This window comes from Hyla sarda, chromosome 7 (assembly GCF_029499605.1).
Source record: "Hyla sarda isolate aHylSar1 chromosome 7, aHylSar1.hap1, whole genome shotgun sequence".
Taxonomy (NCBI): Eukaryota; Metazoa; Chordata; class Amphibia; order Anura; family Hylidae; genus Hyla; species Hyla sarda.
The window spans coordinates 67,383,030-67,409,887 of record NC_079195.1 but is presented as its reverse complement, the minus strand read 5'-3'; the positions used below and the strand labels follow the sequence as shown (position 1 = coordinate 67,409,887).

The following is a 26,858-nucleotide window of genomic DNA, read 5'->3' as shown; positions in this document are numbered from 1 at the left end:
ACATTTTAAAAATCCATTGTAGTACAAAAACTTCCACGAACAATGCAGACGCCCAAAACAGACCATTTGTGTGAAACAGCTGTAACTTCTTGCGGGTCTGTTTGAGCGTCTGCATTGTCCATGGAAGTTTTTGCACTACAATGGATTTTTAAAATGTGTTGAATAAAGCATCCCATTAAAAATTACATGTGTGCTACTTTCCAAGCATTCTTGCTGGTGTGGATTACAGGTAAAATCATTGACTTTTAACAAAAGTTGGGTTTAATAAACTTTACTTGTAAAGTTACGTGATAAAAAAAATCAACATGGCTAACTAGCAAAGAAGCTAGCGGTGTACCTGTAAAAATGTAAAAAAATTTGTGCAATATGAAAGAAAATGCACCAATTGGATGCTAAACTATGCTGTACACCACTTGGTACATTCCCCCACAATAAAAATCTTTCAATACCTTGTTTTTTGTTAGGCCCCCATAATGCATCTCTCCATCTGCTCCTCTAGGGAGGAGCTTAGTTATGACATAACTTATGTAGCCGCCTATTGAAACCTTTAATTAAAGTAAAAGAACAGAATTAGGCGAAGTCTGACACATAGGACATTATGTGTGATTGAGATAGTAAGCACTAATTGCTACAATGTAGACACCATACTGCAACAGCGAATGTAACCCTTCATAATGCTCAGCTTAAAAACACATATAAATACAATGTTATAGACATCCTTCACTCACTACTGGGCCCCATGTATAAAACTCAAAGTATTGGGAGACAATACATTTAATTAAAATACCCAGTAGCAGAGCTATTTACATGGTGTCCGTTGGCATCTGAGGGCAAAGGCCCCTCTACCCTATAAGAGGACAAAAGTGCTATGTATGAAACCTGGGGGCCCTGGTATATATCTTGGGTTGGGGTACATGGGTTTTAGAGAAGATCACAGTTATTCTGACAAAAAATATAATTTGTTATTTTCTACAGTTTAAAGTGGGGCAATCTCTTTTAATTAGTAGGGCCCCCAGATACTAAGCTGTTCACAGCTAGTAACAATGGTGGGGCCCCCAGCGTGCAGTTGTAAACGGTGGAGGAATTTGTCAATAAGTGCTTAATTTCCCTGCAGCACCTCCACAGGGGAAGTAAAGAATTACAGAATTATTTTTTTTAAAACAATATCCATGTAATAGCATGGAAGTGCTAGGCCCTCTAGACCAGTGTTACCCAACCAGTGTGCTTCTAATTAAAGTCAATGAGAATTACTTAAATTTGTGTAACTTCCCTGTTTCAGCTGCTTTTGGCTTTTCCAGCCACCAGTGGCAGCAGTAAACAGCCCCCAATGATGGGAGTGATCAGGTGATGGGCGGGATTATATAGTCAGGGGTGTGTATTAGGCATACACCCTCCTCAATGTAAACATTAAAGGGGTTCTCCAGGGAAATAGATATATATATATATATATATATATATATATATATATCTATCTACAAAGCCACCACACTACCGAGGTAAGTTCCCTGTAAACCATCCTTCCTGATATGCATGGTTCGTGTGGCCCATGTCGTCTTCTCTGGCTGCTTGATATTCTTTGCCATCCTTCTCTCCCCTTGTCTGCATCACCCAGCAATCATTTCAGCTCTGCTCTGCTCTGCCAGCCTGCCCTCCTGCTCTGAGCAGCATAGAGAGGTTCAGTGTCTGATTGGCCGAGGCTGCACACACCTCCCAGTTCTCAGCACTAAAGAGAGCCTGACTCATCATTGCAGTGCAGAAACCACATGGTCTATGCCTTCCAGGAGGGAATTAGACAGAGACAGAGTGGATGGCTGGATGAGGTCATTCCCTTACTTCATGCATGTAAGTTACAACCAAAGAGGGAACACTGTTCTATATAGCTAATGAATAATATTTAGACAATCAGGTTGATAATAGGGAAAGAATGGACTATGGTTTAGTTTCCCAAAGTATCCCTTTACCCACCTGACTGTATAATCCCCCCCATTAATTGCCTTATTAAAATTAAGTTCACACCCATTAATTATCAGACAAACCATAAACCCTCATATCTCAGAAATGGGAGGGTGTATTAAAGGAGTACTCCAGTGCTTAGACATATTATCCCCTATCCAAAGGATAGGGGATAAGATGGCTGATCGCGGGAGTCCCGCCGCAGGAGTCCCCCCGGGATCATGCACACGGCACCCAGTTTGTAATCAGTCCCCGGAGCATGTTCGCTCCGGGACTGATTACCGGCGACTACAGGGCGGGCGGCGTGTGATGTCACGCCCCCGCCCCCATGTGATGTCACGCTCCGCCCCTCAATGCAAGCCGTAGGTGGAGCGTGACATCACACGGGGCGGGGGCATGACGTCACACGCCGCCTGCCCTGTAGTCACCGGTGATCAGTCCAGGAGCGAACACTCTCCGGGGACTGATTACAAACGGGGTGCCGCGTGCATGAACCCGGGGGTCTCCAGCGGCGGGACTCTAGCAATCAGGCATCTTATCCCCTATCCTTTGGATAGGGGATAAGATGTCTAAGCACTGGAGTACCCCTTTAAGAAACTATAAGAAAGGTCTTTGATCAGAGCACCACAATATATTTTTGACAGAAAGATCTCAACCTATTTAGGTTGTCCACAGGTCCTCTTTAAACACAAGGTTTTTTTCATATATTTGTATATACGTGTTTACCAAAAATATACAAACATACAGAAATGTACTCCTGGTTTTCTATAAAGGAAAACAGTAGAATTCTATAGAAAGGAAGATTTTGGTGGGAAAAAAATAATAATATGTTTTTCAGGGTGTTAAAGCTTTACAGGCAAAAAAGATTTGAACAGAACTTAAGGGGTATTTTCAGGATCCAATTTTTTTAAGGTTATTGGCTGGCTGGTAGCAAAAAAAAGAAAATGATGATACTCTCCAACTTGCTCCACCTCAACTCCTGGTCCAGCGACTTCGGATTCCCTGCTGCTCACCATTCATTGCTACTTCAGAGATGATGTCTCAGCAGGACCTGCCTGCTTACCCAATCACTGGCTGCAGAGGTGTCGCCTCTCACAATTAGGTCCTGCTGATACATCTCAGAAGTAGTAACAAACCGTGAGCAGGTGTGGGGTCCGATGTTGCTGGATCATGGTCTGCGGTGGACAGGGGGTAGGTGAGTATCATTTATATTTTTACAAAGAATTTTGAATCTAGAAATACCCCTTTAATTCTGAAGAACCTGTACACATGAGGGCACTATGAAGGTAAACATTTTATACATCCAAAATTTTCTAAAAAGCCTTTCAAACTAGAAATAGTATTAAGGTTAGGAGAAAACATTTTCTGCACACAATTCAAAGACCTTCAATTGTCACACAGTAAACTGAGCCTAGCCTAATGGGCCCCAAGGCTGTGAAATGTGCATCACAATAAAATATTATAAATTAAACAGGTTAAAAATCAAACAAAACATTATAAATTACTGGAAATGAAACACAAAAAAAAGAATAATAAAAAAAAAAAGAATAACCCCTACCTGTACCTCATCTCAAAGAAAAGCCAGGACACTATCAAAATATTAATCATGATGTCCTTAATTTTTTTCCCCTTAAACTGTTTCATTACATATCAGTAAGACAGGTTATAAAACACTATCATGAGGGGCCGAGCTACCCTAATAAAAATAGAATTTATTTTTTTGCACACTGTAACATCTGAGTGCAAAAAAAAAAATTGAATAAAGTTTCTCCTAGTAATAAATAAGGAGGCGTATGAGAAAACCAAAGCTTTGCATTTCTGTTTGGATATCTAGAAGATTCCATTGGTATGTAAAGTGGTTCTCACATAATGCCAACTACAGTAATATGTCTGATCAGTGGGGCTGACTACTGGGATCCTCAATAATCACAAGAACAAGTGTCACTATTTGAAGGAGGTGGTGGTTGAGTATGTCTGCTACTACTCTACTTTAAGTCTATGGGAGTGCCGAAAGGAAACGGTTATATTCGGTAATCCATATACTATGTATCAATCTATGTGGATGTGCACCACATAAAACAAAATAAGGTGCCAAGAAAATTGCCCAGGAAGCTATATAGTACTATATGTACTAATCCATATATTAATTTAAATAGGGGCACTCTGGCCCCCCATTCTTGTGATAGGTGGGGGCCTCAGGGGTTGGATCCCCACCAATCAGACGCTGATCCTGTGAAAAGGGGATATGTTTTCATTACTGTAAAACCCCTTAAATGTTCATAAGGGCTGATAACATTCCGAAATTAAAAAGGATGACAGGTTGGATTTTTTCCTGTATGATCCCATTATTCCCATAGAGGCAGTTTGGCCACAGCTCATCCTCCCAGCTTATTTGACGAGGCTCAGTGTAAATGTTAGGGGGGGGACACCCCTGGACATAGCTGTCAGCAGAACCATCACATCTATGGTCAGGCTGACTGCAAATAACACTTAGAAAACCTATTATTATGAATAAATATGACTCATATCAAAGTCAATTACACTTTCCTGATTGCAGGTTATACAACTATGTGGTTGCAATGATGTAGCTTCATACAGCTCTGGATTATGTGCTGTGAATGCCCACGTAGCTACATCTTTCTACAGATTCATCTTGGATGATGGTGTTTGAGATTTTTGCAGACGTTCTCGTCCCTTATTACGTTACACATTCAGGAACTTTCCAGTCTATGATCTATAATTCACTCTTCTTTACTTCCTTTGAGCCTGTATACCACTTGACTATGACAGTCCCAGCTGTGCCGGCGACAATGCATAGAGCCCCACCAATTGTCAGCCATGAAGGTGTGCGGTGAAGGAAAAGGGTCTGGAAAATAAAGGCAAAAACCACATCCATGGTCCTCATGACAGATACTGGCCCAGCTTTCTCAATTTGTAAAGCTTTTACCAAAAAGGTTTGGCCTCCCAAGCCCAGGATGCCTATAAATACCAGAAGCCATCTGTCTAGTCCACACTGAGGCAAACTCCATGCACCAATGACAAACAGGGCAATGACACACTCGATGAGGCCAATGATGGCATAGTACCAGATGGACAGTAGGTAGTGCACAGACTTGCCCATTTTTCTCAGCACCACAATGGTTAAGGAAGCACCAACGGCACTGGCCACCGCAGCAATTGTCCCTTTCATGTGGTTGGAGTACTCTTCGTCAAGGCTGTCATGTGACCCAAACAAAAACGGGGGCCGAGCTATGAGAACAACTCCTGTTATGGTGAAGAGCATGAACACAATGTCCCACACTGTACACTTCTCCTTGAGAAATATGCAGGCAAATATGCAAGTGAAGGCCGGGCTGCTGAATGTGATAACCGTGGCGTCGGCCAAGGGCATGGACTGGACAGCGTAATACTGCAGTATCATAGCAGTGGAGCCAAGGAGACCTCTTAGGAATAGAAAAATCCTTTGATTCTTGGGTCCTAAAAATCCAAGCCTATAAATGATAAAAGACCATTAACCACATATTACCCATAGAAACACAGACTTAGTAGATACTTACAAGGGCAGGACACAGAATACATATCTATATTTAAAGGGGTACTCCACTGCAGGATGCGGGGATCGTGATGTCACTACTACTTCCCTCGTGATGTCACGGCATGCCCCCTCAATGCAAGTCTATGAAAGGGGGCGTGGCAACAACTGTGACAGAATGCCTAGCGCTGGGAGGTTTTATCCCTTACACGACTGGCTGCCGTTATGTATACGGTACAGCCGTGCGGTGGGTCTATGAAGCGAGCTCCGCTCGCTTCATAGTGGCTAATGCCGGACACTACCGATCCGGGTGATGTTCGGCATTAATCCTTAAGATTTCAACTTTGATTGCAGTGCCTAAAATAATGAAAATAAGTGTCAGGAGCTCAGTTGAGCTGATCGGGCCACCCGCAGGTTCCCAATCAGCTATGAGGACAGGTGGAGGGTCCCTACCTGCCTCCTTCCCATCCGATCGGCGCTCCAAGAATGCAGGCAGCCTCAGCAGCCTGTAGTAATGGGGCGCCAATAACACTGATCAATGCTGTGCTATATGGGCTCCTATGGCACAGCATTGTTCAGTGTCTGCAATCAAAAGATTGCAAGTAGTAGTCCCCATGACAGTGTTTTCCACACAGTGTGCCTCCAGCTGTTGCAAAACTACAACTCCCAGCATGCCCAGACAGCCAAAGGCTGGGCATGCTGGGAATTGTAGTTATGAAACAACTGGAGACAAATTATTTGGAAAACACTGCCCTATGGGGGAAAAAAAAAAATAATTGTTAAAAAAAAAAAAAAAAAAAAAAAAAAAAAAAAAGGAAAGGTAAAAAAAAAAAAAGTAATAACTGTCATTAAGCCCCTCCCCTAATAAAAGTTAAAATCACCCCCCTTTTTCCCCTATTTTGGAATAAAATAATGTTCACAAAATAAACAAGTGGTATTGGCGCATGCGTAAATGTCTGAACTATTAAAATAAATAAAAACATCAACTACAGATAATAGCGCAAAAATGAGCTTTCATACAGCCCTATATATGGAAAAATAAGAGTTATAGGGGTAAGAAGAGGACAATTTTAATCACTTTTTTTTTTTTTTTTTTACAAAAATATCACATTTTTAGGTAATAAATGAAAACAGAATAAAGAATAAAGATAAAGTAATTATTATTATTATTATTATTTTTTTTTTTTTTTTAAGTGCAGTGCGTATAATTTACCACCTCCCCTTACCACCACCCCCCCCCCCCCCCCAAAAAAAAAAGCACAGCGTACAACTGGTGGAGCACAAAATAAGCCTCATATCAGTGTGTAGGAGGAAAATTTAAAGTGTTATGGCTATTTCAGTTCAGGAGGAAAAAAACTAAACCCTCTCCCGGGTCCTTAAGGGAAGTCGCTTACTCCCAGTGCTCCCTCCCATGCGGTTCCACTGCAAAATAGAGCAAAACAACAAGGGTGGAGACTATGACCATACAATACCAGGCACATGAAATGCGGAGGAGGAAATAAGCTCATTTCTCCCCATTTCTTATCCAATCTGCTCCATTTTATATTCAGTCAATGAACATGAAATAGAGCAGTTGGCTATATGAAATAGGGGGATTGGACATGAAATAGGGGGATTGGATATGAAATAGGGGGATTTCACCTTTTGTTTATTATATCGCAATCGCTTATCGAAATTGCAATATTTACCTCCATAATCCCAATCGCACATTTTCCCTTTATTGTGCAGCCCTAGAGTGAAGTATAGGGTTGTAAAGCCAGCGTTGGTCCCTGGCTCCTCTCTTTTCCCATTGATGTCTTCTGTGTCGCTCCCAGCAGTGTGCTGCCCTCCCATGGGGTCTGATTTTTGGATCAGGTCTGGGGTCTGAGTTATAAAATAAAGTCTGAATACTGGGACCTGGTCTTGGAGTCTGAGTTCTGGAATATAAACTGTGGCACATGCTTCTATGCTGCCCTCATTTAGGCTTCAGAATGGCTGCCAGACATTAAGGTGTCTGTTAATAGTCATATAGGTGGTCACTCCCATCAATAAGCCAGCATAGTGTTTGGAACGTCATTACGGTAGAAACAGAGGGACTGGGGTTGGTGAGTATAGTGTATTATTATAAAGCTCCACCATGCACCATTCTATGATTTACAGCAGCGGTCTTCAAACTGTGGCCCTCCAGATGTTGCAAAACTACAACTCCCAGCATGCCCGGACAGCCGTTGGCTGTCCGGGCATGCTGGGAATTGTAGTTTTGCAACATCTGTAGGGCCACAGTTTGAAGTCCACTGTTTTAGAGTATACATCCTATGCCCCAAGTATAATCCATATTTATCACATCCGATTTTCTATTATATCCTGGAACTTACTTGTAATAAATTAAACCTGGAAGCACAAAAAGCATCTGAAAAACACAGCGGATGGCACTGATTTCTACAGAATGCATGTCATCGATTTTCTTCACAAGCACATTGCTGGATGAGAAGAACAAGGCAGACAAAACGGTGAAGCATAAGCCGAGACCCGGACATGTGCATTTCTTTTTCCCTGTAAAAAAAGAAGTAAAAAGGGTTAATGATATTCATGGGAAAAGTGAGATACTTAACCTAGGAGAGCTTCCCCCACCCCCTCCTTATAGGAGACAATCCCAGTCCAATAATCTGTTTCTGGAACAGTCGTGTGGTAAGGAATATGGCCTCCACTACAGACTCCGAGGGGATGGTCACTCAGCTCCAGGATAGGTAAAGTTTGTGCCGCCAGATTCCCTTTGAGGAGATAACCTTAATGGGTTTTCTGACTTTACAAAATTGTGGTCTACATGTGGGATTAAAAAATAAAAAATGATATCCTAATGTGCCCCAATCCTCCACCACATCCAACCCAATGGTTCCCAGTCCTGGCTTAGCAGTCCTACCTACTTTATTATGGACATACAGGAAGCACCCGCTCAGCCAATCACTGGCCGTACAGTGACCTACCTCCAGTGGTTGGCCCATCCTGGGTGTAAGAAGAGTATTTTTTATTTTTCAGTCCCCAGCCCTTTTATACTAGCCAGAGCATATGTCATGATTGTGTGGCATCTGACAACCCCTGCAGTTAACCCCTTAAGGACCCGGGTTTTTTCCATTTTTGCATTTTCGTTTTTTGCTACTTGTCTTTAAATAAATCATAATTCTTTCAATTTTGCACCTAAAAATCCATATGATTGCTTATTTTTTGCGCCACCAATTCTACTTTGTAATGACGTCAGTCATTTTGCCCAAAAATCTAGGGTGAAACAGAAAAAAAAAATCATTGTGAGACAAAATTGAAAAAAAAATAAAAAAAACGCTGTTTTGTAGCTTTTGGGGGCTTCCCTTTGTATGCAGTACATTTTTCGGTAAAAACCGATCACCTGACACCTGATCTTTATTCTGTAGGTTCATACGATTAAAATGATACCCTACTTATATAGGTTTGATTTTGTAGCACTTCTGGAAAAAATCATAACTACATGCAGGAAAATTATTACGTTTAAAATTGTCCTCTTGTGACCCCTATAACTTTTTAATTTTTCCGCAAATGGGTCGCTATGAGGGCTCATTTTTTGCACCATGATCTGAAGTTTTAAACGGTACCATTTTTGAATTGATCGGACTTATTGATCACTTTTTATTCATTTTTTTCATGATATAAAAAGTGACCAAAAATGCACTATTTTGGACTTTGGAATTTTTTGCGCGTATGCCATTGACCGTGTGGTTTAATTAACGATATATTTTTATAAATCGGACATTTCCGCACGCGGAGATACCATATGTTTATTTTTATTTACACAGTTTTTTTTATGGGAAAAGGGGGGTGATTCAAACTTTTAATAGGGGAGGAGTTAAATGATCTTTATTCACTTTTTTTTTTTGCAGTGTTATAGCTCCCATGGGGACCCATAACACTGCACACACTGATCTTCATCATTGATCACTGGTTTCTCATAGGAAACCAGTGATCGATGATTCTGCCGCTTGACTGCTCATGCCTGGATCTCAGGCACTGAGCAGTCATTCGGCGATCGGACAGCGAGGAGGCAGGTAGGATGTGTCCTTAAAGAGGTACTCCGGTGAAAACCTTTTTTTTTTTTAAATCAACTGGCTCCGGAAAGTTAAACAGATTTGTAAATTACTTCTATTAAAAAAATCTTAATCCTTCCAGTACTTATTAGCTGCTGAATACTACAGAGGAAATTATTTTCTTTTTTGAATGCTCTCTGATGATATCATGAGCACAGTGCTCTCTGCTGACGTTATTATTATAATAATAATAATAATAATAATAAGTATTTATTTATTTATTGTTGTTCTTAGTGGGATTTGAACCCAAGGCCCCAGCACTGCAAGGCAGCAGTGCTAACCACTGAGCCACCATTCTGCCCTTAGCATACATCTGCTATGCACGGTTGCTAAAATGGACAGAGATGTCAGCAGAGAGCACTGTGCTCGTGATGTCATCAGTGTTCCAAAAAGAAAGGAATTTCCTCTGTAGCATTCAGCAGCTAATAAGTACTGGGAGGATTAAGATTTTTTAATAGAAGTAATTTACAAATATGTTTAACTTTCTGGCACCAGTTGATTTAAAAGAAAAAAGGTTTTCACCGGAGTACCCCTTTAAGGGGTTAAAGGGGTACTACCGTGGAAACCTTTTTTTTTTTTATGGTGCCAGAAAGTTAACCAGATTTGTAAATTACTTCTATAAAAAATATTAACACTTCCAGTACTTTTTAGGGGCTGTATACTATAGAGGAAATGTTTATCTTTTTGGATTTCTCTTATGTCACAACCACAGTGCTCTCTGCTGACTTCTGCTGTTCATTTTAGGAACTGTCCAGAGCAGGAGAAAATCCCCATAGCAAACAAATACTGCTCTGGACAGTTCCTAAAATGGACATCAGAGGTCAGCAGAGAGCACTGTGGTCGTGACGCAAGAGAAATCCAAAAAGATAAACATTTCCTCTGTAGTATACAGCCCCTAAAAAGTACTGGAAGGATTAAGATTTTTTAATAGAAATAATTTACAAATCTGTTTAACTTTCTGGCACCAGTTTTCCACGGTAGTACCTCTTTAATTATTGGTAGGAGTCTGTCTATGAAAATCAGAGTGACCAGAAAGTGACTGGAAGATGTTACAGGGGAGCCCTAAGGGGGAGAGGTGGGCGAGTAGGAGGTTATTTGATTGCGGCCCCAGTTTGTATAATAATAATAGTATGCAGAATACCATGATATAGTACAGCAAACAATGTTAAACAAGGAAAGTCATTAGGGAGTTTATTGCTGATAAAACACTAAGTATTTGCTGATCTCTCTCCTACTTGGCTAAAGCCACAAGGTATGAACCAGTGACTTTGGTGACAAGTTCAGCATTCCTGTGCAATGTGTCATGAGCTGCGCCTTCATTTACTAAAGATCTAGTGTAAATACCATTTTATTGGGGGAGATTTATCAAAACCTGTGCAGAGGAAGAATAGTGGAGTTGCCCATAGCAACCAATCAAATTGCTTCTTTCATTTTTCACTGGCCTCTTTAAAAATGAAAGAAGCGATTTGATTGGTTGCTATGGGAAACTGCACCACACTTGCTCTGCACAGGTTTTGATAAATCTCTCCTATTGTCCTGATATTAAAGAGATGAATGGAGGGGGCATGTTTGTACCAGATGACCTGTTGGCCCTGTATGGGAGATTGCGGGGGTACCAGCGGTTGGATCCCCGCAATCACACATTTAAATTTATTAGCACTGGATTTCTTTAACCTCTTAAGGACGCAGGGCGTATGGATACGCCCTGCATCCCGAGTCCTTAAGGACGCAGGGCGTATCCATACATAGTCCTATACAAGTCTATGGGAAATATATGTTACTGCATAACATCCAAGCGGCTGGAGATATTTCGATAATACTAGGTCACATGTTACTTATATGTCCACTTAAAATATAGGATAGTTAATTTAACCCTTACCTACCCCCATTTGTGAGGGTCGGGGTTTTGTTTAAAATCCCATGCAAATCAATGGGAAATGTATGTTCCCACATAACTTCCGTACGGCTGGAGATATTTCAATACCTGGTACACATATTACGAGTTGGGATAGGAGGACGGGATAGGAGGACGGGATAGGAGGACGGGATAGGAGGACGGGATAGGAGGACGGGATAGGAGGACGGGATAGGAGGACGGGATATGACGACGGGATATGACGACGGGATATGACGACGGGATATGACGACGGGATATGACGACGGGATATGACGACGGGATATGACGACGGGATATGACGACGGGATATGACGACGGGATATGACGACGGGATATGACGACGGGATATGACGACGGGATATGACGACGGGATATGACGACGGGATATGACGACGGGATATGACGACGGGATATGACGACGGGATATGACGACGGGATATGACGACGGGATATGACGACGGGATATGACGACGGGATATGACGACGGGATATGACGACGGGATATGACGACGGGATATGACGACGGGATATGACGACGGGATATGACGACGGGATATGACGACGGGATATGACGACGGGATATGACGACGGGATATGACGACGGGATATGACAACAATATATGGGGATATCTTAAAAGAAAAATGTATAACACATATAACATACAATAAAGTAAAATTGATAGCTGCCTGGCACCAAATGAAACAGTCCAATCCTATTTAGGAAACTAGAAAGTCCTTCAAGGAACGTGAAAACAGTTCAAGGAGAAAGAAAGTGTGATAAGCGCTATGTGCTGGGAGGCAGCTCTGTGACTTCTGATCCCCGATCCTCTCTGAGGCTGTAAGTAGGGGAGAGAAAAGTTCAACGGTGCTGTGTACCTCTCACCGTGAGACTCCTTGTCCTCCTCTCCTTCTTTGGATCTCTGTCGCTCCAGCCATGGTCAGGGTCTCTGTTGGATTAACAGACCAAACAAGGGTGGCGAGCTGATTGTTGGGTCCAGTGACTGAGCGTGCGGTGGGTTGGAGCGTATCTGCGCTCTGTGATGATGCTGGATGGTCTCGCTGCGGTGATGCTGGTTTCTCTCTCCTAGAAGGTAGATCCAAAGTGCCAGATGTACAAAGACTAGATGCGTTTCGGACTATCTTAGTCCATCCTCAGTAGTCATGCTGAGACAATCAGGCAAAGTGATGTTTATAAAGGTCTCAGGTCTTAAGGCAAACCTGTCTGTGATTCCACTAATCGGACAATTCTCAGACCATCCAGCATCATCACCGAGCGCAGATATGAGCTAACCGACCGCACGCTCACAGTCACTGGACCCAACAATCAGCTCGCCACCCTTGTTTGGTCTGTTAATCCAACAGAGACCCTGGAGGAGATTTATCAAAACCTGTCCAGAGGAAAAAGTTGCTGAGTTGCCCATAGCAACCAATCAGATCGCTTCTTTCATTTTGCAGAGGCCTTTTCAAAAATGAAAGACGCGATCTGATTGGTTGCTACGGGCAACACAGCAACTTTTTCTCTTGACAGGTTTTGATAAATCTCCCCCCCTGATCATGGCTGGAGCGACAGAGATCCAAAGAAGGAGAGGAGGACAAGGAGTCTCACGGTGAGAGGTACACAGCACCGTTGAACCTTTCTCTCCCCTACTTACAGCCTCAGAGAGGATCGGGGATCAGAAGTCACAGAGCTGCCTCCCAGCACATAGCGCTTATCACACTTTCTTTCTCCTTGAACTGTTTTCACGTTCCTTGAATTACTTTCTAGTTTCCTAAATAGGATCAGACTGTTTCATATAGTGCCAGGCAGCTATCAATTTTACTTTATTGTATGTTATATGTGTTATACATTTCTTTTAAGATATTTGAGTGTAATTAACTTAATTTATTGGGAAGTCACACGCTAGGGCCCAGCGCTCTCCCTGTATTTTATTATAAATAAATTGTTTAACTTTTACCCACTTTTCTCTGTTATTCTCTTCTTTTCTTTTACTTTATATCTAGTGCATACAATCACCTTTCACACTCTAATAGCAGAATAGTCCTGCAGACTATCGCTATCTGCATCAAATACTTTGATATACATTACAAACATATAGCCGCTGTTCTCCACCCCCTCCGTGAGTGCTTTATCTCATTCTGTTTTATGCCTATACATTACAGGACATTATTTGATTACACAGTATACATCTACTGCTGTTATAGTAGTGTGGTGAGGGTGATGAATGCATATGTTGTTACCCTAGGGGCAGATGGCATTAACCCCTTGTATTCATGACACCAGGGCGTGGTTTAACCTCTTCACCACCCGAGGTATTGCAGCTGGATCCTGGGCTAGGCAAGGGGCAAATAATGGTTACAATGTCAAGTTACGGAACAACAGCAGCTTTACTGAGGTAGACAGGTGTAATAGTCTTTACAGCTCAGTTAGGCCCAAGGAGGTGACCAGTGACTTCAGAGACTTTAGGGCTCGCTGGGACTTGTGGATCTGGACAATTTGCTGCAGGCCCACACTGATCTTGACTGACTTGACTAGGACTGACAAGACAGACTTCACCCCGTATGTAGCTTACCAGGTTTTGACGTTCACCTGTGGGGTAGCAGATTGTGGCTGCGTGGTAGGATTTAGGCCTCCTCAGGACACCAGACACTCTCCCAGGACTTGAGCTTGCTGCACTCAGCAGGGAACTACACATGAGACTGAACTAGCTCCTCCCAGGTCACATGGGGTCCCATAGGTCACATGGTCACTGGTACCTTCCTTGGTTACAACACATGACAACAGTATTTAAAGGCACTTAATATATACACATTACATTACATAGGTGCTTATTAACTATTTAGGGAACATAATTTAAAGGGGGGGGGGGGCAGAGGTCACTGAAATAGAGTCCACCTGACAGGGCAGCAATGGTACAGGGGTGCAACTCCTGTACTGGGCCACCACAGTAGCCCTGCTAATTATTACCATTGTCACACAAACCAGATACATTAAATACAAAATACAGGATTACGGTCACACCACATATCTGTGAAACTCAGTATATACCACTTTTCAGCATTTGCTATTTTAACCAACATTACAGCACCCACAGTGGGGATCAAAAGTTTGGGCACCCCAGGTAAAAAAATTTATTAATGTGCATAAAGAAGCCAAGGAAAGATGGAAAAATCTCCAAAAAAGGCATCAAATTACAGATTAGACATTCTTATAATATGTCAACAAAAGTTAGATTTATTTCGATTATTTACACTTTCAAAATAACAGAAAACAAAAAAATGGTGTCTGCAAAAGTTTGGGCACCCTGCAGAATTTATAGCATGCACTGCCCCCTTTGCAAAGCTGAGACCTGCCAGTGTCATGGATTGTTCTCAATCATCATCTGGGAAGACCAGGTGATGTCAATCTCAAAGGTTTTAAATACCCAGACTCATCTGACCTTGCCCCAACAATCAGCACCATGGGTTCTTCTAAGCAGTTGTCTAGAAATCTGAAATTGAAAATAGTTGAAGCTCACAAAGCTGGAGAAGGCTATAGGCAAAACATTTTCAGATGTCAATATCCTCTGTTTGAAATGTAATTAAGAAATGGCAGTCATCAGGAACAGTGGAAGGTAAAGCAAGATCTGGAAGACCAAGAAAAATATCAGACAGAACAGCTCGCAGAATTGTGAGAAAAACTATTCAAAACCAACGTTTGACTGCACAATCCCTCCAGAAAGATCTGGCAGAAACTGGAGTTGTGGTACACTATTCCACTATAAAGAGATACTAGTACAAATATGGTCTCCATGGAAGAGTCATCAGAAGAAAACCTCTTCTACGTCCTCACCACACTTTGCAAATGAACATATAGACGAGCCTGATGCAGTTTGGAAACAAGTTCTGTGGAGCGATGAGGTTAAAATTGAACTTTTTGGCCGGAATGAGCAAAGGTACGTTTGGAGAAGAAGGGGAACAGAATTTAATGAAAAGAACCTCTGTCCAACTGTTAAGCATGGGGGTGGATCAATCATGCTTTGGGGTTGTATTGCAGCCAGTGGCACAGGGAACATCCCACAAGTAGAAGGAAAAATGGATTCAATAAAATGTCAGCAAATTTTGGATGCTAACTTGATGCCATCTGTGAAAAAGCTGAAGTTAAAGAGAGGATGGCATCTACAAATGGATAATGATCCTAAACACACCTCAAAATCCATGGGGGATTACATCAAGAGGCGTAAACTGAAGGTTTTGCCATGGCCTTCCCAATCTCCTAACCTCAACATAATTGAAAATCTATGGATAGACCTTAAAAGAGCAGTGCGTGACAGACAGCCCAGAAATCTCAAAGAACTGGAAGACTTTTGTAAGGAAGAATGGGCAAAGATACCGCAAACAAGAATTGAAAGACTCTTGGCTGGCTACAAAAAGCGTTTACAAGCTGTGACTTGCCAAAGGGGGCAGTACAAGATATTAACTCTGCAGGGTGCCCAAACTTTTGCAGACACCATTTTTTTTTCCTGTTATTTTGAAAGTGTAAATGATGGAAATAAAATCTAACTTTTGTTGACATATTATAAGAATGTCTAATCTGTAATTTGATGCCTTTTGGAGATTTTTCCATCTTCCCTTGGCTTCTTTATGTACATTAATACAAATTGTTACCTGGGGTGTCCAAACTTTTGATCCCCACTGTATACATATTGACCTTGAGAATTTGTTAAACTCATTTTTATCCTCAAAATACTATTATCCCGGGTATAATTGGGATCACACCCTGGCTGGAGTTCTCGGTCACCTCAACAGATTGAGCACACCTCAAAACCCTTTTTGTAACCTGGAAATACATAGCAGCAAAGTCCAGACCCATGTATAGCAGTGTTTCCCAACCGGGGTGCTTCTAGCTGTTGCAAAACTACAACTTCCAGCATGCCCGGACAGCTGAAGGAACCTGGTTGGGAAACACTGCCGTATAGTGTTTAACAGATGATATCCAGCATTCACTTAAAGGGGCTATTCATAAAATTTTGATTTCTCCTATATACCTGGGCTTTCTAAATAAAAATAATAAACCTTAACTTCCCTTCTATTTCTCCCCCGATGCCGCAGGAACCCCTCCGCTGCATCCTCCAGTATTCTTCTGGCTCTTGGGGCCTGACACATCACAGTGCGGTCAGCCAATAGCCTGCCTCCGCTGGTGATAGGCTGAACGGCAGTGTGAGTGTGATGTAACAGGCCCACCCTTCTTCTTGGAGCCCGAGTACATTACATCACACTGCCACTCAGCCTATAACCAGCCAAGGTAGGACATCATTGCGCCTGATGATTAGCTGAGCGCAGTGAGACATGTGGGGATCCAGAAACAGGAAAGACCGGGGTCGAAGGACGGGAGGCTGATTCCAGGGGGATTGAAGAAGCAGCTGTAAGTCAAAGTTTATTATTTTTATTCTGGCAGCCTGTGCATATAGGAGAAAAAGTTTTGTCAGAGTACCCCTTTAAACTTTGGTAACCGCCTTGTTGATCAAAGCAAAGACTGACTGTGGAGGAGCAACTCCTTGGCCGGTTAGTCTTTATTCACTTCCTTCCCTTAGGGGATAAGTTTTATTCCATTATGCTTCTCCTTTATCTAAAGTATAGGAGAAAAGTTTTACATTGCGGGGAGCTGGAGCCCCGGCTCTCCTTGACAGTGGCGCGTCACAACCCCTGCCCGAAGCGGAGGCCATCACAACCCCTGCCCGAAGCGGAGGCCGCCACACCCCCTCCGTAAAGTTGTATAAGAGAGCCGATCGGCAATCTTTGGCTCTTCCATAGAGCTATAAAGAGGGGGTGTGGCGGCCTCCGCTTCGGGCAGGGGTCGTGATGCGCCGCTGTGGAGAAGAGCCGGGCTCCAAACAGGAGATCGTGTGGGGGGGGGGGGGCAGCACCCAGACCCCCGACGATCTAAAATTATCCCCTATCCTTTGGCTAGGGAATCATACTGCAGATTCCCATTGAAGTCAATGGGGCTTGAATTTCAACAAAATTCTGTGGTCTGAGAACACAGAAATTCCACAATTCCATTCAACAACGGATGGAATTTTTGCGGAATTGTTGACATTCTGCTGTGTGAACATACCCTATGCCTGCCAATACAGATCACAAATGTGAAATGCTTTGTAGGGATATACTTTATAAGAGCTGAAATAGCAACCGTATTGCTTGTCGTCAAAAAAACAGATACTATGAGTTGGCTAAATAAAATATTTACTTAAAACATATATTCAAACAGGGTCATAGGAAAAATAATTGATTAAAAAAAAAAAATCCCCAGCTGTATACGGAGCGTCTAATTCTCTACTTGTAAATGGATCTATACCAGTGGTCTGCAAAATATGGACCTCCAGATGTTGCAAAAGTACAACTACTGGGAGTAGTAGTTTGGCAACAAAAGGAAGTCCAAAGTTTGGAGACCACTGATCTATTCCAATTCTAATACTATTTAGGAAATTGTTTTCTTTATCCAGGAGCTCAATCTACAACAAGTCTATAGACAAAACCATAAGTGACTAAGCGAATTCCTTCAGTGTCTCCCGAAGCTAAATATAAAAGGCAGGTGACCTGTTGAAAGTAAAAACAAACCGAAGCGGAAATTGTCTCTCACCAACCCTGTCCCATGTTTATGTCACAACAATTCACCTTTCACCTCTCCTATAATTGCCAATTGCTAATAATTGTGTCTGTTTGTTTAACATGTCAAAGGAAACAGTGGAATAATGTGATATTAAAGAGGTATTCCAGCCAGGAATTTGATTAAAGAAGTGGTGCTTTCAAAATAAATAAAACAAAAAAAAGCATACTTACCTGCTCTGATCCCCTGCAGCTGAGGTTGTGATGGCTCCCAGTCCTCACTGCTCACCACTTATCTGTTTCCGCTGCATGGGCCTGCAGGAAATCAGCGACTGGCTGAACGGGCATTCCCTGCAGGGTCAATGTGTTAGAGGAAGAGGTAAGCAATTGTGAAGACTGGGAGCCGTCAGATTGCCAGCTGCTAGGAATCAGAGCAGGTGAGTATGCTATCTGGAATCCCCCTTTAAAAGAATCTCCACCATTAAAGGGGTATTCCGGCTTCAGACATTTTATCCCCTATCCAAAGATGTCTGATTGCGGGGGGTTCACTGCTGAACTGCGCCAAAACATGCACCCAGCACAACAAAACCAGTGTATATCCAATGATAAATCCCATCGCCCCTCTATGAACCTCACTGATTCCCTAAATGAAGTAGCTGTGAGGTGTATAGAGTACCTAAAGAGGGAGCTGGAAACTGAAACTGTATCTGAAGATGTACTGGCAACTCTAGTGTACTGGTACCCCTCTATTAAAGAAGTTGTCAGGGTTTTTTTTTTACCAATTGGCCCAGACTGCCTAACAACACAAAAAAAGCTTATACAACCCTCCTGTGCTCCCTAGTAACCTCCAGTATTGGTGTCTCTACCGAATTTGCCCTTCACTGAGCTGTAGACATAATATAGATAGTGGCGCTGCTATGTCATGGTTGTCACGCTTCTCCAGGGGGAACACCAAGCATGCTCATTGCTGGATCACAGACTTTTGCCTGGAGCACCACTTATGTTACTCTGTACTTTGATTTGACGATTGCAGTTTATCCATTATCAGGATACAATGCGGTTCAAGAAATAATACGTGTGACCTTTGTAAAAGCCCGGATTTACAACCCTTTACTGGGAAGTTATTGGTATCAGCTATAACCATCTGGCGCTCATTGTGAAATAACTTCGGGCAGTCAGGGAGACTTTCAGACATACAGTCATAAATTAACTAATTTCAAATTATCAGAAAATATATTTATAGGCAGAATCTTACTTTTATTTTTCAGTGACGGCTGTACAGGCATATATTGTCGGGAGGTATAAGACTTGGAGCCTCCAACGCTTCCTGCAGTGCTCATAGGTGGGTGCTGCATGCTAGATTGCGGGGGTCCCCAGCGGTGGAACCCCCGCAATCAGACATCTTATCCCCTATCCATTGGATAGGGGATAAGATGTCTTAGGGCCAGAGTACCCCTTTAAGATCCCCATACACTTTCGTCAAAAGTCAGCCAAATTAGCCAACTGGCAGAACTGGCCAACTGTCTAAAGTACAGTATATGGGACCTTATGAATCTTCATCGACAAATGATGTGTGGGGAGTGAAGGATTGGGCATGTTGGATTTCAACAGTTCAACCCTTTTGTTCTCAGGGAAATAAGCGGACACCAGCTCTGTCTGGCAACAGCTTTCCCCTCCTCTGCCCATAGAGAACACATGAACGTTCATCCACACCAATTGTTCATGCAGAATGTTCATGTGTATGGTAAGAGCAGGAGAAATAGCTGTTGGCTTAGAGACACATCAAATGTTTTATTGGTTGGGTCTAAGTGTTCAGACCCTGACAGATCATGAGAACGATTCGAGAGAAAATGGTGCTTAGCGTGTTCTCTGACAGCTCTGTGTTACAAGGTGAAGATGGTCTCATAATGTAACACAACGGGGCAGTCTTGCCTGTTCTACTGATTGGTCAAGATCTGAACCTGACCAATAAAAACTTTGAGATGTCCCTTTTATAACAGGTACACTTTAATTTTACATTAGGACCGAGGAAGTTACACCTCTAGACAACTGCCAACAGTATATTAAGAGATTATGATAGTGTAGTAGTAATATACTGTATCTATAATAAAGGACACACAGTATGTGTATTGTCTATATCACTGCACTCTTTCCTATACTGGTTAATGTGCTACACTGTATAATGTTGCTCTGCCTATGTAGGGCTCTGGCATTCCTATTATGAGCTCTCTTAAGACAACGTTTAGATTTTCCCCTTTTGCTGAAGTTTAAGTGGTGTCCGAATGTTATATAAATGCAAATAAATGTTTGAATGATAGAAAAGAGTGAACCTCTTAAAATTCATATTGGAAGAATTTTGTGAGGATTCACTGGTTTGGATTAGTAAAGGAGCAGATGTTCCTTCCTCATTTTGTAGTAAGGCATATGCTGTATGCTGCTCAGTGTACAGAAGCAGGGACTCTTGATGTTTGACAGGAGTCCCTGCTCCTGTATTGAAATTGCTCAAAACAAGTGCTCCCTAGTGCCTGATAAATTCCCCTGATGATACACCAATGTCTCGGCTCTCCTGGTGATGATACACCAATGTCTCGGCTCTCCTGGTGATGATACACCAATGTCTCGGCTCTCCTGGTGATGATACACCAATGTCTCGGCTCTCCTGGTGATGATACACCAATGTCTCGGCTCTCCTGGTGATGATACACCAATGTCTCGGCTCTCCTGGTGATGATACACCAATGTCTCGGCTCTCCTGGTGATGATACACCAATGTCTCGGCTCTCCTGGTGATGATACACCAATGTCTCGGCTCTCCTGGTGATGATACACCAATGTCTCGGCTCTCCTGGTGATGATACACCAATGTCTCGGCTCTCCTGGTGATGATACACCAATGTCTCGGCTCTCCTGGTGATGATACACCAATGTCTCGGCTCTCCTGGTGATGATACACCAACGTCTCGGCTCTCCTGGTGATGATACACCAACGTCTCGGCTCTCCTGGTGATGATACACCAACGTCTCGGCTCTCCTGGTGATGATACACCAACGTCTCGGCTCTCCTGGTGATGATACACCAACGTCTCGGCTCTCCTGGTGATGATACACCAACGTCTCGGCTCTCCTGGTGATGATAAACCAACGTCTCGGCTCTCCTGGTGATGATACACCAACGTCTCGGCTCTACTGGTGATACACCAACGTCTCGGCTCTCCTGGTGATACACCAACGTCTCGGCTCTCCTGGTGATACACCAACGTCTCGGCTCTCCTGGTGATACACCAACGTCTCGGCTCTCCTGGTGATACACCAACGTCTCGGCTCTCCTGGTGATACACCAACGTCTCGGCTCTCCTGGTGATACACCAACGTCTCGGCTCTCCTGGTGATACACCAACGTCTCGGCTCTCCTGGTGATACACCAACGTCTCGGCTCTCCTGGTGATACACCAACGTCTCGGCTCTCCTGGTGATACACCAACGTCTCGGCTCTCCTGGTGATACACCAACGTCTCGGCTCTCCTGGTGATACACCAACGTCTCGGCTCTCCTGGTGATACACCAATGTCTCAGCTCTCCCGGTGATACACCAATATCTCGGCTCTCCCGGTGACACACCAATGTCTCGGCTCTCCTGGTGAGTCACCAATGTCTCGGCTCTCCTGGTGAGTCACCAATGTCTCGGCTCTCCTGGTGAGTCACCAATGTCTCGGCTCTCCTGGTGAGTCACCAATGTCTCAGCTCTCCTGGTGATACACCAATGTCTCAGCTCTCCTGGTGATACACAAATGTCTCAGCTCTCCTGGTGATACACAAATGTCTCAGCTCTACTGGTGATACACCAATGTCTCAGCTCTCCTGATAAAGTTTCAAACACGCTGCAGCCGCAGTAACTAGCTGTCTCGGCAAGGAGCAGACTGTGCACTAAACATACAGTTTATTTCCATAAGCTAAGCAGATGACAAATCTATTGTTCTCTGCAATGAGACATTTCAGACTGCAGAGGGGCTTACAGGAGTGTTCTCCAGGATGACTGACAGTAACTCAACAAAAAAGATCTTCCCCATAATCCTTACGTCACCTTTCTCCAGATCTGGGATGCTCCAGAAACATTAACCTACATATGAATTAGTGATGTCAGGAGTTCTGTTCTAAGCTTTATACTTCTTTGTATCTTTGGATGCTACAGTAGGTGCCATAATAGTCCTGAAAGTCCTGTACTATGAGATAACATGTATTTATAATCAATTACACTGAATATTTGGTGTGAGGATATCAGAGCTGTAAGCAATGAGAACCATGTGCACTTTTCACATGGATTACTGCCAAATTGCATAAGTATAGGTTTATGCCTAGTCATTCTGATTTTTCCCTTTTATCTGGTGTCTACAGCCCTGCCATGTCTGTGCACACTCCACATGAGTTTTATGTTAGGCTCTAGCAATCTACAGAAACAATATTTGCTCGAAAGTGATGAAAGTGATGATAACATACAGTGCTGCTTTCTCTCTTCTGGGATATTCTCCATTAGGGCAATGATCTCTGACCGCTGCCTGCATACTGTGCCTGCATACTGTGCCTGTATACTGTGCCTGCCTACTGTGCCTGCAGGGGTCTGAGCGATTCTCAGATTGGCCTGCGCTATCTAACAGGACCCGTACTCTGACCATAAGAATTTTAGGACTGGAAACATCAATCCACATATATCTGCCCCTATCATTTTTTTAATGTAGCTTTAAGTTCTCTACACCAAGTGCTTGGGGAGCAGAGATCTTCAGACATTACAGACGCTTACACATATCCTCAGAATCTGAGGGCATCTATGGCAGGTTCAGACTTGTGTTACCGCTGGAGGAGTTCGAACGGGAGAAAAATCACAGGTTGGTTTGGGGGGTGCACACCGCTAGCAGCAAAAGCTACAGACAACGCGTTTCGAGAGCGACAACTCTTTTTTTCAAGTCTCTTGAAAAAGAGCGGGTGCTCTCCAAACACGTGGTCTGTTTTTACCTAATTAAATAAAAAAAAATCCCTTCTTTATCCACGGTGCCCGTGGTAGATTTTACTGCTAGCGGTGTGCACCCCCCCAACCAACCTGGGATTTTACTCCCGTTCAGACTCAAGTATCCTCAAGCTATCTCCCTGTAGGTGGATCCAGGTCTGGGGCAGACACACAATGAAATTTGCTACTCAGGCCTGTGGAATTCCTATCACCTGGGACATGCAGTTCCGGGTGCCGGGCAGGTGAATTTTTCAGGCCCTTAGCCCTTAGGCAAGTAGGGCCGGACCTGAGAGCCCCCGACAAGTACAGCAGTGCTCAGAGGGGTATATGGAGCTGGTTCCGCACTCGAGCCCGCTCCATACTCTGCAGCCCGCAGCTGATTCCTGTAGCTGGGGGCCACCGCTAATAGCCCGCATGGGGCCATCGCTGCGGCTGGCTATTAACCCTTTAGATCGCTGCTGTCAAAGCTGACAGCAGGATCTAAAAGGACATGTGAATGTTACCTTATGGGCTAAGTGGGGTGGATCGCCCTCCCCGCAGCGCGATCGTAGGGTGGCGATCCACTGCAGAGGTGGCCGGAGGGCTTACCTCTGTCCCCTGGTGTCTGTGGCTTTGTTATTGGCTAGGCTCTATCAATGGATCGCAGAGCACACAGATCAATGGAGTTCAATAGATCTCTATTGAACTGTATGAGGAATCCTGATGATTCCTCCTAAAAGTCCCCTAAGTGTAAAAAAATATTTTATTAAAAGTTTAAAAGACACACATTAACCCCTTCCATATTAAAATATACATATAAAATATGAACATAATAAAAATAAACATATTTGGTATTGCTGTGTGCGTAATTGTACGAACTAATAAAATATAATATTATGTATCCCGTACGGTAAATGACGTAAATGTAAAAAAAAAAAAATACCAAACCACAGAATTGCAATTTTTATAATATCCCAGAAAAAAGTAAAGTGATAAAAAAAAAGGCAGATCAATACCAAAATGGTAACGATACAAGAAAAAAAAAACTGATTATGGCGCAATAAATGAGCCCTCATACAGTCTTGTATGCGGGGGGGGGGGGGGGGGAGCTACAGGGGAAAGAAAATGGCAATTAAAAAAAATTCTAAAAAGTTCAGAATTTTTTTATAAAGTTAGTAAAACATGACAGAAACTATACAAATCTGGTATTGCTGTAAGCAGGCGGCCTAGAGTATCAAAATAACGTTAGCTCAACCACAAGGTAAATGGTGTAGAAAAGAAAACCTCCAAATTTGCAAAACTATCTTTTACTATTTCAATTTTACTTCACCAATATTAAATTTTTTCTGTTTTGGAGAATATGTTATGCAATAATTTAAAGGTATCCTTATAGTAGGTAGTTATGGCTATTATAGGGCGAGGAGGGAAAAAAACGAGAGTGTAAAAGCGAAAATTGACCCGGACAAGTGGATCGTCATGAGGCACAAGTAGATTTTGCTCCGTTTAAGTCCCATGGACAAGTAGTTTTTTTTATTACATTTCCACACCCCTGGTACTACATGCAATAATAGGTGTTGAGCCCAACATCGCCAGGTACATTAGCACTTTGTGTGACTACATGTACCTGTCCTGTTTCTGGTAACGGCACAATGGCAGCGCCACCATTAGTGCATCTTTTTGTTTCTACATCTCTCTGGTGTTCAGACTTGGCCATAAGGGAGCGGGTGGATCTCCCCGTGGGCCCGTGCATTCAATTTGTACGTAACCATGTTTTTTCTAACAAGGTACTACATAAATTGTAGCAAAACCACAGGGAGCCCATACACCGGAGCCTAATGCAATATCAGTGTGTAAGAAAGGAGACTAGTCTGTGGGTGAGAAAGTCGTGTCCTGTAAAATAGCGCAGGCCTAAGAAACAGTTTTTGTGAAAAAAGAGAGCATGGAGACCAGCCTATGTGAGAAAGGGGGCATCCTATAGAGGGTTGGCTACAGAGAAGGCTAAACCTTTCTGGGCAGCAAAGTGTGCAGTCTTAAGGAGACACGGTCATATCAGTATGGACCAATGGGAAAGAAAAGGAAAAAGAACGTCTACCTGCACCGTGTCCAAGTAGAAGAAAGGTTTCCCGCTAGTCATGGAGTGCCGGGATCCCTTTCTCCTACTTGGATACTATTTGACCCACGAGCACCACCGGAGTGCAGTGCCGCCCTGCCTTGGCATTTCTGGACTACCTGCACAGTGTTACCGGATGTAATAGTACAAGCGACATAGGAAAAAGTTTATATAAATTACCGTGCAGTTAAACGCCATATTAGGTAAGGGCAGTCCAGGCGTATGGTTTATTACATTGTTTTCATCTCCGCCATTAATGGTACCTTTGAACCCTGGGGCTTAAAATTGGTAATACTCGCAGAGAGCAGATCTCTCCAGATCAGGGGTCTGTGCCCCCCCTGAGTTATCAACTCCCTGTCCCAGGGATGAGATGACCAGGAGTGTTACACCTCAGCTCCGATCCCCAATGCCTGGTGAACGGCAAGCAGGTTTGGTACAATTGGCCCGCTGGGAGTGAGTACTGTCACACATACTAATATACCTACATTGCATATGGCAGTATATGCCTTCCATGAGGATGGTGCGCATGCGCTATATAGATGCGCACCAATAGACGTATTGCCCTTACACAATATGGCTCTGTACCTCTTCAGCCAAGCTGACGCGCAAGCATGGCGCGGCACCATATGCCTGGACTGCCCTTACCTAATATGGCGTTTAGACAGCCCGCGCGCCTGCGCGAAGATACTGCACTACTTCCAGCAGTTACCGGAAGTTGCGGAATACCGGCGAGAACTTAGTTTCTTCTCTGTTTTTTCTTTATTCCTCTTTTATGTGCAATACTGACCATGCAAGCGACACACCACAGATCCCTATGGAGCACTGGGGACCTGCATCCTGACCCGATCTGAAGGTATTACACATGGGATTGCTGCACGAACTTGTGTATATATATATATATATATATATATATATATATATATATATATATATATATATATATATAGTGCTGTGACACTTGTATTCATGCTGACAGTGATGACCGTCTCCTTACATGTTGATATATTGAGTACTGCTGCTGCAGCCCTATATCACTTAGGGCTGGGCGGTATGGCCAAATATGTGTATCGCGGTATGTTTGTAACTTATGGTGGTTCCACAGTATTTACCGGTATCCCCCCCCAAAAAAAATAAATTAATTAATTATTAGCCCAGCGCTGCGCTGTCCCCATGGGGGTACTACTCACATATGTCACCCGCAAGCGCTGCCCTCCTCGTCCTCCTGTTTGTTGCGGCCGCCGGCGCTGACACTCTATACTGTATCTCTATGCCCGGGCTGCAAAAGGTAAACAAAATAAACTTTAACTCACCTTCCTCGTCGGTCAGGACCTTCTTCCTAGGGAATGGAACATCAGAGAGCCGTCAGCCTATCACCGGCCGCAGCGATGTTCCGCCTCGGTCGGTGATAGGCTGAGCCCACTGTCATGTAAGAAGCCGGCTTCTCAACCTATCACTGGCCGAGGCGGAACATCGCTGCTGACTGCTGACGTTCCATTCCCTAGGAAGAAGGTCCGGAACGACGGGGAAGGTGAGTTAAAGTTTATTTTGTTTACCTTTTGCAGCCCGGGCAAAGGGATACAGTATAGAGCAGTGATCTTCAACCTGCGGACCTCCAGATGTTGCAAAACTACAACTCCCAGCATGCCCGGACAGCCAACGGCTGTCCGGGCATGCTGGGAGTTGTAGTTTTGCAACATCTGGAGGTTGGAGAC

At 43.4% G+C, this 26,858-nt stretch overlaps 1 protein-coding gene across 1 annotated transcript in view; it reads right to left on the bottom strand.

Annotated features, from left to right (window-relative positions):
* Window positions 1-2,509: 2,509 nt before the first annotated feature.
* Window positions 2,510-26,858, bottom strand: part of SLC35G1 (solute carrier family 35 member G1) — a 37,074-nt gene continuing 12,725 nt past the window's right edge. The window contains exons 2-3 of the mRNA XM_056529460.1: window positions 7,840-8,017; window positions 2,510-5,444 (exon numbers count right to left, since the gene is read on the bottom strand). Coding sequence (XP_056385435.1) covers window positions 4,688-5,444; window positions 7,840-8,017 — 935 coding nt within the window. The 3' untranslated portion in view covers window positions 2,510-4,687. The remainder of the gene's footprint in view (window positions 5,445-7,839; window positions 8,018-26,858) is intronic.